General features: G+C 40.7%; 1 protein-coding gene across 1 annotated transcript; it reads right to left on the minus strand.

The window, feature by feature from the left end:
• Window positions 1–7545: 7545 nt before the first annotated feature.
• On the minus strand, window positions 7546–13480 carry irx2a (iroquois homeobox 2a). The gene is made up of 3 exons (XM_004565125.3): window positions 12935–13480; window positions 11159–11564; window positions 7546–10473 (listed from the first exon to the last, which is right to left on the minus strand). The coding sequence occupies exons 1-3, from the start codon at window positions 13172–13174 to the stop codon at window positions 9584–9586; spliced, it is 1536 nt and encodes a 511-aa protein (XP_004565182.2). The 5' UTR covers window positions 13175–13480; the 3' UTR covers window positions 7546–9583.
• Between the last annotated feature and the right edge of the window lie 733 nt (window positions 13481–14213).

Consider the following 14213-nt stretch of genomic DNA (forward strand, 5'->3'; position numbering starts at 1 on the left):
TGGTATGTTTTCTTCTTAAATATTGATTCCTAAGCCACTCTGCAGCCATCTGGTCTGTGGAATATATTCTGGATGTGAAACGCACGCACACACACACACACACACACACACACACACACACACACACACACACACACACACACACACACACACACAGCCACGTGTGCAGATGCGTTGTTCTGTCTCTCAGAATATTTTACACACTCAAACATATGTGCACACAAGCAGTCATTACCAAGATTTCAAGTGACACTGCTTTGACATACAGTTAGTCAGCTCCAACCCTCGTCCTAACTATAGAACCATAAATCAAAAAACTATTCCCAGCCCTTTTAAACCTAACTTTAACTTTAACTTAACCCAACCCCAAAGCATATCTGGACCTTAAATTATCGGGTACATTGGTAATACTCAACTACACAATGACACATGAAGGTGAGCACATACAGGTGAATGTGAAAAACACATGAACACACAAGCATCATCTTTTTTTTGCCAGCTCTTACACAAAGACTCACAAGGGCAGACACCCTTGCACTTGCCTCTCACATGCCCTTGCTCAGAGGGGAAACAGATTTCTTTCCAAAAACGAGTAACAGAGACACATGAAAGGACGTTCAATTTGTTTTGTTCTGGATTCCAAATGTAATTTCACATGACTGTCTCAACCGCAGTCGCGTTGCCTGCAACAATGGCCTTGTTCCACTCATTTGCCTCTTTCTTCATGTGTCACCGCTGAAGTGCCTTTGGACAGCTTCAAGCTGCAGATGTTGCTAGAGCACCTCCTTCCTCATATACAAGCACTTTATTCGTCAGCGTAATTGTATTAGAATGCACCTCCAATCCTCTGTAACAGAAAGATGTAAGCCGCTTCGCTTGCTTGTGGAGGGATCAACAGTCTGTCCTTTAAAAGCCTTGCAAAGCTGTGTGTGTGTATGTGTGTGTACATATACAGTATGTGCATCTACAGTTCTCTGTGTATACACACTTTGCATCCGTCCACACATATTTCTTCACCTCAGTCACACATACAGTCATACAGTATAAGCAGAACCACCTCTGTGTAGTGTGATTAGGTATAGCTGTCGTTAAATTGTGCTGAGCACAGCCAGGGCATTGCTGAGGATTGGGTAGCCCTGTCTCCACAGAGAGAGAGATCAAGAGAGAGTGAGAGGGAGACGGAGAGAGAACACACACAGACATGTATACACACACACACACACACACACACAGTCTGTCTGTCTCCACCTTGTCTTTAGCCCGTCGCCAGGAAGCAGCTGGCCTGAATATCTGAGCGCCTTTAATGAATTGACATATTTTGGGTGTGAGACTTTGGTGATTAAAAGCAATAAGACTAATATTCCTGGGTTGGTTTGGAGTCAAAAGGGGATTCTCCTACGAGAGAAAGCGATGGAGGAATGTGAGGAGAGAGAGCAATGTGCTTTGCAATGTGCAGTGTCCCAGTCCTCCCCAGTACAACACTTGGGGAATAACCCTGATTAGAGCAGAAGGAGTACAAATGAAGCTTTTTAAAAAAGGGGGAAGGAGTTTGGAGAGACATTTGTTGGTTGCTCTTAGAACTGGAGCCCTAGACTGCTTTGGTTGGAGGTTTGTATTTCATTTAGTTTGTTATGGAGGCACACTGTAGAACTCTGGGTTTGACCTTTCAAAACTAATATCTAAAACATTTCTAAAACTCATGTTAAAGTTACAGACTAAACACAACAAGCTAATGTAGCAGTTTAAACTTACAGTATGTAACATTTGGCTCCCATTTTCTGGCAGCAAGTACAAAAACACTGATGACCCTTACGATGTATGCCTATAACGGTAATTTCTGTTGGTTCTGTCTGTTTTTTGACTGCAACCCTTTCACTTAATGCATTTTTTCTTTTAGTTATGTGAAGCAAAAGAAACTTTTCTTGCACACTCTAGGTTTTTCCTCCACACCACCACATTTGTTGTTGCTACAGCTTACCTGATCTCCATGATGATGGTCCACTCTTTAGTTTTGGCAAGCCAATCATGGCAGTTGGTAAAATGATGATAAAAATTTATAACAACTACTCATAAAAGGCTTAAGAACTTTTCCAATTTGTATATTTGTGCACCACAGTTTTTTTCCTTTTAAATGAACATGATCAGTTATCTTTTTAAAAAAAAAATCACTACCTCACTATAAGTTGTAAAAAACACCCATTATGCCAAGGAACATCAACATTATGCTTTATATCCAATATCAACCGACATGGATGTAAGAGTGGTATACGAGAGTACAGCATGTCTTAATGGCACACAAAAGACTGGATTTTGCAGACTTTTTTAATTGTGTCTTGATATACCTCGCAATTAGTAACATGATACAACTAAAATAAATAATCCATGTTTTTCTACAAAAAATCTAGAGTTTTCTCTAACCTTAAAAATGCCACCACTTTCATGGTTAAATAAAGGATTATTATAAGCTGGCACAGGATCCAAAACAATCACTGACATTGAAGTCAAGGTTCGCAAATTTAGTTTTTCCAAAGTTGACATCTTGTTGCAACGGGGTTATTTTATTCATTCATCTGGAAATGCCTCCAATTTAATTTAAAAGGGTAAAAAATGATGTTTGGTTTGAACATCCTGCTTTCTCTGACTGTCTGTTAGCAAGGTTATGTTTTGCAGTCAAAGTAACTGAAATGGCTCTTTGGTCTTAAAGATGTTTCCCAACCTTTCCAAGAAGCTTTTCAGCTTCCTTTGATTCATAACATCTAGATATAATTTGAAGTGATGCAATATGTTTAAAGAAAGCCTAAAGTGAACATTTTGGCAGCTAATATATAGTGCCTCAAACTGTGCCTCGAGGCATGTCTCCCTGGATATTTTCATTAAATGATCATCTTAGGTCACAGTGCTTCTTCAACACATTAATGCTTTTTTTTATTTGCACACTGTGCTATTACTCTGTGAAAGCAGTTTAGCTTGAAAGCTACGGTCATGCCAAAAGTCATGACATTAAATATTATCTTTAAAGCAATGCTTCATTTAATTAGCCTACAAGTCTGACAGATATTTAACATGAATCACTTCCCTGATATGTCTAACAGAACACGTAATCGGAGTAAGAAGGTTCAGTGCAGATATGTTGTGATTTTTAAAAAAAGAAAAGGAAAGGAAAAAAAGAAGCACTTGAAACATACAGATGGAAAAAATCTATGTTTACCTCATCCAGTTGTTGCACTCAATGGTATGAAAGCTGACAGTTGACAGGTCAGGGTGTGGAGGTTTAACTTTAACATATCACAATTTGCAGAGCAGCAGTAACGTACAATGGATAGACAGAATACTCGAAAACATACCTTCCCACATGTGCAGACAAACACGCAAGTCCAAATTGAATATTAGTTCAATTACATTAATAATTTTATATAGCATAATGCAAAAGTGCTGCTGCACATAAACAGCATATCACACATATCAGATTTAACCGCATAATTCCCAATATCATCCCTGCTGGCTTATTTTCTTTCTATAAATCTGAAGACTTCCTTAATTCAAACACAATATTGGGCTTGAAGAGCTGTACTGGACACAGATTTGTCTATATCTTGCAAAAACATGGAAGAAATGTCTTGACCCTAATCTTGTGCATACAGTTTTATCAATATACAGTATGTGTATGTATGCCTAAGACTCATTATCTGCATGAATTTGTATTTTAAGGCTGTTTGTTTCTTCAGCACTCAGTGACTCTTCACAGATTTCTTTTTGTGCCTTTGTATGTGTGTCTCTGTGTGTGTGTGTGTGTGTGTGTGTGTGTGTGTGGGGGGGGGGGGGGGGGGGGGGGGGTGACCACTGGACATATTTATGTGGTGTATTGAGAGTGTGAAGCAAAAATGACAACGTGAGACAATAGTGACACTTACGTAACAGTGGCATCTTTTACTGTTCTGATCGTATGCTTCATGTCACCACACTGTCACTCATTCTGTTTCTTACTTTTAACAAGGTCCAGCACTGAGTGCACCATTAGTGTTTGCAAACAAGCATGTTGTGTATGTGTAATACTTAGATAATGTGATGTGTATCATTTAATGTCCACTGTATAACCTAGAAAAATAAAAGGTGTAGCGCTATCAGTGGAATTTCAGTTAAAGTATGCATGTAAACGTTATAGTTCTCATAGTATTATTAACAATATATGTTGTCTTCATTATAGTGCATATACTGTATGTAAGTATATACTTAGATGTCTGGGAAGGTTCTCCATACTTGATGTAGATATGGAGTTGCGTTAGTATATACAGCATTATGAACTTATTTTTGTGCTTATGGTATGGTTGTGGGCAAAACACTTTTAAATAAATACACCTATGTTGCGTGTGTTTTCACAAACTGCTTTTGACAAACACCGACACGCACACACACACACACACACAGAGGATTTAATAGTTCAATAAATTGCATCGCATGTATGTTGCACCTTACCTTTTATGTTCAGCTTTGCAGGAGATTTCACAGCCGCCTACCAATTTTTGCCTGATTGACAACCTAAAGGTGGAGTCCACTACTGCAAAGTGTTTACTCACCAAAGGCATTAAACATAACTGTCAATTAGGAGTGGAAGTCAAGGCTCCTAATGGCCTTGTTTAGACTTTTGTGCGGACATGTATTAGTGTGTCTCAGTCTAAGAGCGAGTGTGTGCGTGTGTGTGTGTGTGGACTTAGACCCGTAAGGATCACTATGAAATCCTGCACAACTTACTCTCCCCTTGATCATCCAGAGTAGTGAACATTTCACTTGACACCTTTACGAGAGGACAGGACCTTGGACTCATTTTTAACGTCCCCCCTCATTCACTTTGATGTGTTTTATTAAACACAACTGCACCTGATTTGTACGCCTCTCTCTTTGGTCTCTCGATTTTTCCCTGAATATTTGTAGTACTTTCCTTTGACTCTGAACATCAGCAGTATTTATGGATAGGTCTTAATGGGTGAGTTTACCATGGAGGGTTTAATAGCATCAAACAGGTTAAAATAAAAGACAGGTTACATTAAAGGCTAATGGTGCTTTTCATATTATTTTGCCTTACTTTTACACAAAACCTCAAATTTGCTATAAAAAAATAAGTGGTATTGTTTCTGATATAGCTCTATAAAGCTAAGTTCACATCTTGGAATTTCAGCTGGTTATTTTTTAGTGTTTTATATGCAATTTTAAAAACATGATCTCACTGTATCATGCAAGAGAATAGCTGCATTACATCCTCAACGCAAGAAAACAGGCTAATTATTCTTGCTTCTGTCTGCCCATGATAGACACATGCATACTGAATCTAAAATAATATGCAAGTGTCAATTTTTCTTTTAACATCTGGGCATCTGTAGCAAATCAGTCAACTGCCTAATAGTCTTCCTTAACATCATGTCAAATTAACACTGCACCTCCAGTAAAGGACAACTGTAAAATAGTAATTGGCTACAGTGAAACTTTAGCTTCAGCAGGTGTGTATCAGAGATAAACGCTTGAGCCATTTTGGAGGAGAAAGTGTTGATAGGAGGATAAAAGATACACAGAGCTCATGAATTATCTGCATATGCGAGCTACTTATTTGATCAGCGATAAGGGGAATGAGTCCACTTGCTCTCAAGTCTGTGCTCGCATGAAGCCTATGAGCCCTGCGATAACATCAATGTAGTTTTCAATGACAACTAGTCCTTAGTAACGATCGCATCTTTGTTGGTAGGCTATTTGATGGGATTATGTCTTTATTTGGTATGCAGTGCATGGAACTAAAAGAATATCTAGATTAGTTTAAATCATTCCCCGACACTAAAACATTGCTTTATGGTACTAAGCAAACCGTCTGTTTTGCCCTTGAGGATCAATATCGAGGCTGTGTCAAGGTTACCCTAGTTTCTTCCACAAATAGTCTGAATGGATGTGGACCAAAGAAGAGCTATTTCAAAAGAGTCAGGAATTCCTCTGCACAATTGTGACTAATTGTGGCATAAATTCACAATTGTTTCATAAGGGGTTTCACAGCTTGAAATTTGTCATGTGCAATGGCCGCCTTGTTCCTATTTTCACCTGCTGTTGCTCTCAGTCAAACAAAGAGGAGGGGTGGAAGTTTCTTTTCATGTGTTCAAAGGTGACTGGTTGCCGAGCACTTTCTCTTTTTTTTTTTTTGAATGAAACAATAACACTTTTTTATTGCAAGCAAATGTTGACATTTGAAGGGAGCAGCAGCAGGTGACAGAAAGAAAAAGCGAGTGAGAGGCAGGGCCCCTATGTGCTCTCGAGACTGCCTCCGGTGCTATTTGACAACAGTGCGCGTCCCTGGGGGAGCCCACCTGAGAATAAAGTGTGCATTTCAATAAATCAGCTGCTAATGAAAGCATTTTTACTGAGGAAGAAACTGGCCAGGTGCTATAACATTCATGTCTTCCGTCTACTGCAGCAGTCTGTTAGTGAGGTAGAGGTAAATGATAAAATATTTCAATTCACAGCACTGATGAACCAAAGAACCTGAAAAAAAATAGTGATGGTTTCATGAATAATCCAAAGGTGACTTTTACACCATCCTGGGAGTGTAACACTATTTACTCTTTGAGCAAAGTATGCATTTATGTCACAAAGACTTGTTTTAACTTAAAAGGTGGTCTAAGTGAGTTAAGGTAGGTTTACCCTCCACTGCTCCCTTGGTAGCAGCTAAATATTACGTCGTTGGTATGGGGAGGGGTGGGGGTCCCATGACATTTGGACTGCTCCAAAGCACAAATTCAACTGGAAAATGAAGGATTAGCTTTTAGTCTAGCTGGGAGCAATGATGGAGGCCTCTTCTTGGAGGATGTCAATATTGTATATTTGAGTATTTCATACCTTATATCACAATAAGGTGAAAAAATATTTAAATTAATAATTAGAATAATAATAATAATAACTAAAGACTACCTTTTTTCTTTCTAATTTGTTCAGTTAGCTGTGTGATATAATATCCAGCCATGATGAAAAGCAGTGAAAAGCCTGTCCGATTAGGGCCCATCACACAGCCCATTGGAGCTGGCAGATGCTTAGATAGACTTTTATGGATTGCTCAATGCCGTGCTGTAATGAAGCAGGCAGTGCTGACCCATCCTGAACCAGGCTAAAAAGCTCCAGGGACGGCCCCGCTGGGAGCCCATAATGCCCGATGCGTCCCACGGCTGTATTAATCACACTGAAAAATAAATGTGTGGCAGGGAGAGGGGAGCTGGGAGAAAAATGAAATAAAATAAGCATCTCGTTTATCCCCATCAAGGTCCTGAATATGTGACCGAGGGAGATCCCCTGACCAGACGCTTTAAAAGAAAATGATTGTCCATTTAGAAAGAATGGATTGTGCAATCTGTGAGAACTCATAATCTTCATGAAAAGTGAGATTCATCAAACATCTCCCATCTGCAACTGACAAAACAAAAGAATAATGAGCAGAAAGAATAAAAAAAAAAAAGGAATAAAAAATGCAACAGGGTTAAACAGTGTTATGACTAAAAGAAAGACTGCCAAAGATGAATGTAATAGTTGGGAAAACAGTTTAATATTTTCTCATTTGAATAATGGATATAATACCCCACCAGTATATCTTTACCAGCGAGTTTTGATTTTATTTACATTCAAAGATATAAATTAGTAAAAGTACTCCTGATAACAAGATTGGGTCGCCTTTTTCCCAAATGCGTTTCAAATAAAAACCGTCCATAATATATATATATATATATGTATGTATATATATTTACAAAACAAACGGACGATGTCAGTTTCCCATTTTTTGCAATACAACTTGCATAAATTATAGGCATCGTTTCGCCATCCTTTTAAAAAAATAAATATCAAATGTAGGCTATTCCACTTTGAAGTCCTCAAGTTCACTTCAGTTCAATTCGGTCCACTTTGCGTCCCCAAGACACCTCGGTTTCAGGCCAAATTTTAGTTTTTATTTTCACACGTAAATATATACTGAAATAATATACCGTGGCAAATAAGCAAACTAGAGGAACCTGAGAAATAACATGTAAATCACATATAATGGGAGATCGGTTTCAAACCAGCATATGTAATTGTCGTCCAAATTGCCTCAAACAGAACGGCGGAAATAATACAATGACATTCTGACAAACGTGAGCTGAAGAAAAAGTCCCAGTCTGCGTGGGGCTTAGAAAGCGGTAGCAGCTGTCATTCCGACTAAATGGTGGCACCAGATCCGATTTGGAGTAAAGGTTATGTGGGTTAAAACGTGAGGCTAAGGGGTGGCGTCCTTTGTCGTTTTATAGTCAAAGCAATTGTGACACCTACCTGCAGACCATGGAAATTAAAAAAAAGTCCCACACGATCAAATGATCAATTTCGTCCACCACCACAGAAAACATGAACAAAAACACCTCTATACTGCAAGTGCTCATTAAAAATGAGGGGGGGGGGTCTCTGCTTATACTGCTACTAAAACGTCCTTAAGCTATTCGTCGGCATGTAGGGAAAGCTTTAAATGTGCGCAAGGAAAGTAACCACCACAGCTACCTAAGTGACATTTGAAAACGTGAAGTTCCACGATGACTGCACACAGCAAACAAACTCATTTGTTTGCTTTTGGCTGACTCTGTGTAATTAGAATTATTCCAGGTTGAAAGATAAGGTCTTGGGCCCGCTGCGCGCGCGCGCACACACAGGAAGCATTAAAAATAGGATTCCTGCTCAAAACTATGGCAACATTTTGTCTGCTTATTGGATTCACAGGGTGCCTACTGTGTGTGTGTGTGTGTGTGTGTGTGTGCGCGCGCGCGCGCGCGCCCGCGCGTGTCTGAGCGCATGGATAAGCTTATTTCAGGCCCGTCCTTCATAGTGTTGTTTTAATGTGTATCTGTAGACGCGATCTTGTAAGTTTTGTTTGCAATTGGCTTGTATGTTATATCCCTACTGCTTTGTAAGGCAAGATTGTTGCAAATAGAAACCCCGTCACCGGATTCTTATGATCCCGTGGGATCATCGGAAAGATCAAAATATGCGTAGTTTTTTTTTCTTTTTTAAGGGCTGGTAGGCAATTATAAATTGATTACTCCGGGAGATTACTGCAATGAAAACGAATAACAGGCCATAGTGCGCGTTCATTTCCTTACTGCGCTGAAAAATGTCCAACTTAATAAGTCATTTAGTCTCATATTCAGTCCTAAAATGTACTCTTCTTAGCACAAATGAAAAATCACGTCGTGTTAGCTGTTTCTTGTAAAAGATCGCTTGAATATGAAGGCTTCAATTTGTTCTGTTTTGGTGCTATTTGTTTTTTTTTTTGTTTTTGTTTTTTTCTTTCCCGAAACAAGGCTAAAGAGTTCAGATCATGCTTTGGTGTCATTGCAGTGACACATGGAAGTGAAAAAGAAAACCAGTTAGTTTGCATTGGAAACAAGTGAGCTCATTTTACCTCCAGCGTGGCGCCATTTCCTTACAGGGTTGAATTAAAATACAAATTTAGGACTCAACACTAGATTAAATAAGTTTTCATAAGTTAGTCTCTCTCTTTTTTTTTAATTATTATGATTTTTTTTTTTTACCGCGTCATATTTTACGTACCTTTCTTTGCTTCTAAATTTGCGGTTCTGAAATGCTGTTGCTGCTGCTCAACAACAATCTGGTTTGGATTATTTTTAACGAGGGGAGAGTCTGGCCTGTGTTTGGGGTTTGTGCTGGCCTCCAGAGCCTGCTGAGAAGAACTGAGACCCTCGTTTGCAGCAGCAGCGGCAGCGGCGGCGGCGGCAGCAGCCAGACTCACTCCAGATGAATTAGTGTACCGCAGGATCCCTTGACCCTGCAGGGGGCTGAAGTTGCCATAGTTTGTGTAATTGCTATAAAAGGGTGAAGTGTAATAAATAGGTCTTCCGAGGATGGAGGGGGGCGGGTAGAGGGAGGGCGAACTGGCAGCCGGGGAGGCTGCGGAAGGCGTTGGGGAAGTGAGAAGTCCACCGCTGGAGGAGGGGCAATTTGGTTGCCCAGTTGACTGCCCCAGTTGCTGTTGCTGATGTTGGTGCTTTTGGTCCGAGGTAGCAATTTCCGCCAGCGACCACAATTTGGGTTTGACCGTGGGGTTAGGAGGCGCTCCCGAAGAAGGCCTGTTGTCAAGGCATGAGGAGGATTTATTGGTGTTAATATTGTTGCTACTGACGAGGCTCCGTGCTAAATCCTCGCGTTGGCTGTGGAGGTGGTGGAGATGGTGGAGGTGGTGGTGGTGGTGGTGATGGTGATGACTGAGAACTGGAGCTTCTACTCCGGTCAGTGGCGATGACGTGACGGGTTTAGGTGAAAGCTGAGCCCGCTGGTCGCGGTTTGGGTCCTCGCCGTCCTCTTCGCATTTGTCGCCGGCTTGTTCCGAGCCAAGCTCGCCCACACAGACCTTCTCCCCGTCTGACTCTGCCGAGCAGGAGTGGTCCGTCAGGGTGTCTACGTGCAAGCTGATGCCTAAGACGAGCATGCAAATAAATGGAAAAGGGTTAGAAATGTTAAAGAAAGTGAGAAAGTCTCAAAAGTAAACTGTATAAAACTTATAAAGTCCATTAATCGTTAATACTTTACAGCCAGCCTTACTTAAATAGTGGTACATGCATCATTTATAAAGTAGGCTGGATTTAATGTATATTTTATACCATAACAATTGTACTGTCTTTTTTCTTTTTTTTTTTTTTACATAATCATGCACGTCGACGTTTTCATCGTAACAATATTAACAGTCTAGTTTTATTGAGACCACTTATGGCTACTGCTATGCTCGGTGTCTGCTTGCCAGTGACCTGTCATTAATCACGCTTAAGAAAATAAAATGTTCCTTCTAACAGGTCATTACGTGTAGCTTGAGTCTTAGAACCTCGTTTTTCATTAAAAATTGATATCAATCAACGTGGCTACCTAAATAGTTCGTGGACTCGACTGTCTTGCAAACACATTTTAATTTTAAAAATATATATATGTGTGTGTGTGTGTGTGTTAGAACTATAATTCACGTAACTGAGTTATAATTTCATCTCTTTGATATTTTGACATAAAGCAGCAGTGCAGCACATAACTTGTGAAGTAAATAAAATGGGCACCCCCTCCTTCCCATCCAACTCTGAATTGATCATGACCTGGTCGCCGGATAATACCCCACCTTCATCCTCCGCTGAAGCCTCGCTGTTATCCAGGGTTTTTTCTGAGCGCTCCACTTCTTTCCTCTCGCCGTCCCCGTCTTCTTCGTCCTCGTCTTCGCTCTTATTCCGGGGTGCCCATGTCATCTTATTCTCCTTCTTGAGCCTCCTCCGAGCGTTTGCGAACCAAGTAGAGACCTGCGTCAGGGTCATCTTGGTGATAATTGCCAGCATGATTTTTTCTCCTTTCGTCGGATACGGGTTCTTCCTGTGCTCCTGCAGCCAGGCCTTCAAGGTGGCCGTGGCGTCCCTGGTGGCATTTTTGCGGTAAGCCGGGTCGTTGAGCTGGAAGGGGTATCCTGGGCTCCCGTAAGGGGGATAACTCAACGCCCCGGCCATGCCTGTGGTGTGCGCGTCGTATGGAGAGGACTGGATAAAAGTTGGAGGAAAAAAGAAAGAAAGAAAAAGTCAAGAGCTGAGCTGAGTTAGACTGACATTAAAAAGAATAAAAAAAAAATTGACATTAATGTGGCTTGTACAAAGTGACTTATATTGAAAAACAATTTCCTATACGTTGGACATTACAAATTTATATGTATATATAAACTTTACATTTTGACGAATAATAATAAATGATAAGACAAAAATTACATCATAAGTAGCTATAACTGTACATGCTTTATTCAACAGTGTTTAAAAAAGTAGGCCTATAACCATTCCTTTTTGAAAAACGTGTCCAAACAAGTGAAAAATGACGGGACTCAAATATAAAAGTAGTACCAGATTTTATCTTCATTTTATATCAATTATATATTATAAAGTGATTTAAATATCGTCGCAGGATTTCGGAATGCAGTGGACTGTTTCATATAAACAAAGCATAAATAATAACTAATTGTTTAAGTATTATTGTTGTTATTGTTGTTATGGTTTAACCCACTTGTCGGGTTGAATCAAAAAGGACTAATTGTAAACAGGCATGCTGAACACATCGTGGGCAAAAGCAGGCCACAAAAAGCCGAGGAGTAATGGTTAACTAATGGTTAGGATCATTATCGGATTAACTAATAACAGGGTTCCCCTTTATATAGCAGTTAAGATAACAAAAAGGAAATTTTAATTTTCTTTAATCACCTATTAACCAACTCATTTCCTTTCAGTGGCTGCTTTTTGTTTATGGTGGCAGCTCCAATGTGTTAACATATCGTCTCTTTGCAGCATTAGAAATCCCATTAGCGAATCACTTGATGTGCACCTTTCCTAGAACGCTTGAGGTGCCCTGTGTCATTAACATTGCGAGTCATGCTTTTCGTGTTAAAATTTAGTTTATTTAACCAAGAATTATACCACCCCATCCATTCCTGATTTTAGTGCGTGGCTGATGAAGAAAAGGGTCATAGTTTGTGTTATATTCGATTTCTATGGCGCATAAAGTCGATGCTTAGAAGCCAGACGCTTAAAAGGCAATCCTAGGTATTCCATTTTATACAATTAACCGCGCAGGAAGTGTTAAGCGTCAATAAAGCCATTCCAATCTGCGGCTCACGATCAAAAATCCCATTTAAGCCAAGGGGGTCAAAGATTTTTATAGCGAGGACCCCTCTAGGAGGCCACCAGATATGAATGTATAGCACTCCATGGTAAAGTTCCGCAACTACTTTCTGTGGAGTGAATCATGACAAAGAAAAGAAAAGAAAACGCAAACCGATTTATCGGCGCTGTTCGCCTGCGACTTTAAAACGCCGACAATCGCCTTCTCGGAAGCTTTATCATAAAGAAACACAAAGAAGATGTTTTACCATGTACGATGGGAATCCCGTGGTTGGATCCGTGGAGTATGACAGTGGAGTGGAGAAGCCTGCACCGGCCGAAGCGGAGAAAGCAGCTGACCCGGGATATGGGCTGAAGGCTGAGCCAGACGACGACCTCGCCAAGTCTTCGTTCCGCGGGGCGGCCAAAGCCGAGGCCCCGTAAGCCGGACATGAATACAGCGCCAGAGAGCCCGGGGGCTGGTAGAGGTAACCCTGAGGATAGGACATTGGTGAGCGCGCGTTAGGTCGCCGAATCCAAAAAGGGGGAGGAAAAAAAAACGCACAAGGCGGCGGACAACAGCGGCCAAAATAATAAACAATCAACTCAATAATCAGCCGTGCAAACAGTCATCAGAGAGTGAAAATAAAAAAAGGCCTCCCTCCACTGCCCCCTTACTGGGAAAAACCCCCCGAAAGATCTGTTAAAGTGCCCACATAGAGGCAATGTGGCATGCGTCTTGATCCCCTAGCGTCCGATGTTTTTAGTACGCAGCACTATGAAGTGAGGAGTTAGGAGGGAACGAGCCAGTGGAGTTTCAGACACACAGAGCATTGGGGGAAACAGGAGCTGTCACTCCGGCTCATCTGAATATCCCATCCCCGCCCCCTTTCTGTCTGATAGAAATGGAGCCTCGGAACATAACCAAAGAATCCACACGGCAAATCGTAGCGTCCGTCCGTCCTATGAATAGACGTTTGACTTGGAATGAGGCTATTTAAAACTTTTTTTTCACCCCCTTAGTATCAGACATATCCTCCAACTAAATGTTATAGTGATCCCAAATTATTAAGTCCAAGCCTCGCAGTTATAGCTCATTTTCCATTTGTTTCAAGAGAAATTCACCATGATTATACAGTCGACTCGCAACGTCCGTTTCAGTTTCATTATTTCAAAAACGGTTAAATCCAATTTAATTGGCTTCTTAGGCTGAGTATTTTTGCAGCACATGACATGCGCAGAAAGGGCGGTGAAATAAAAGTTCATCTGTTTTACTGACAGTACTTTTTTTCTTGTCGTTTTATTTTGCTTTAAAACTAAGTTGACTGTGGTACACGGTGTCTGTGTGATTAAATCCAATCCAATAACAACGGAAAGGCTGAGGAGGGAGATCGAACAGGAGCGAGAGTATAAAATGGCCAATGCTCTCCACTTGAAGCTGGTTATTTTGCCTGTAGTTCACAAACCGACACATCCATGAACGTATGTGTACTCCGATATGTAGGCGCTCCTCACGCAGTGCGCGCTCTGGCCTGCGGGAGGCGTACA

The sequence above is a fragment of the Maylandia zebra genome, linkage group LG11 (assembly GCF_041146795.1).
Source record: "Maylandia zebra isolate NMK-2024a linkage group LG11, Mzebra_GT3a, whole genome shotgun sequence".
NCBI classification, from domain to species: Eukaryota; Metazoa; Chordata; class Actinopteri; order Cichliformes; family Cichlidae; genus Maylandia; species Maylandia zebra.

Bases quoted from the DNA above. Each gene is read 5' to 3' on its own strand.
- irx2a (XM_004565125.3), bottom strand. From the start codon at position 13,174: ATGTCCTATCCTCAGGGTTACCTCTACCAGCCCCCGGGCTCTCTGGCG. The intron at 11,565-12,934 runs GTAAAACATCTT...ACTTTTATCCAG, and splicing joins CGGGATTCCCATCGTACATG to TCCTCTCCATACGACGCGCA. The intron at 10,474-11,158 runs GTGGGGTATTAT...TGCTCGTCTTAG, and splicing joins GGCTTCAGCGGAGGATGAAG to GCATCAGCTTGCACGTAGAC.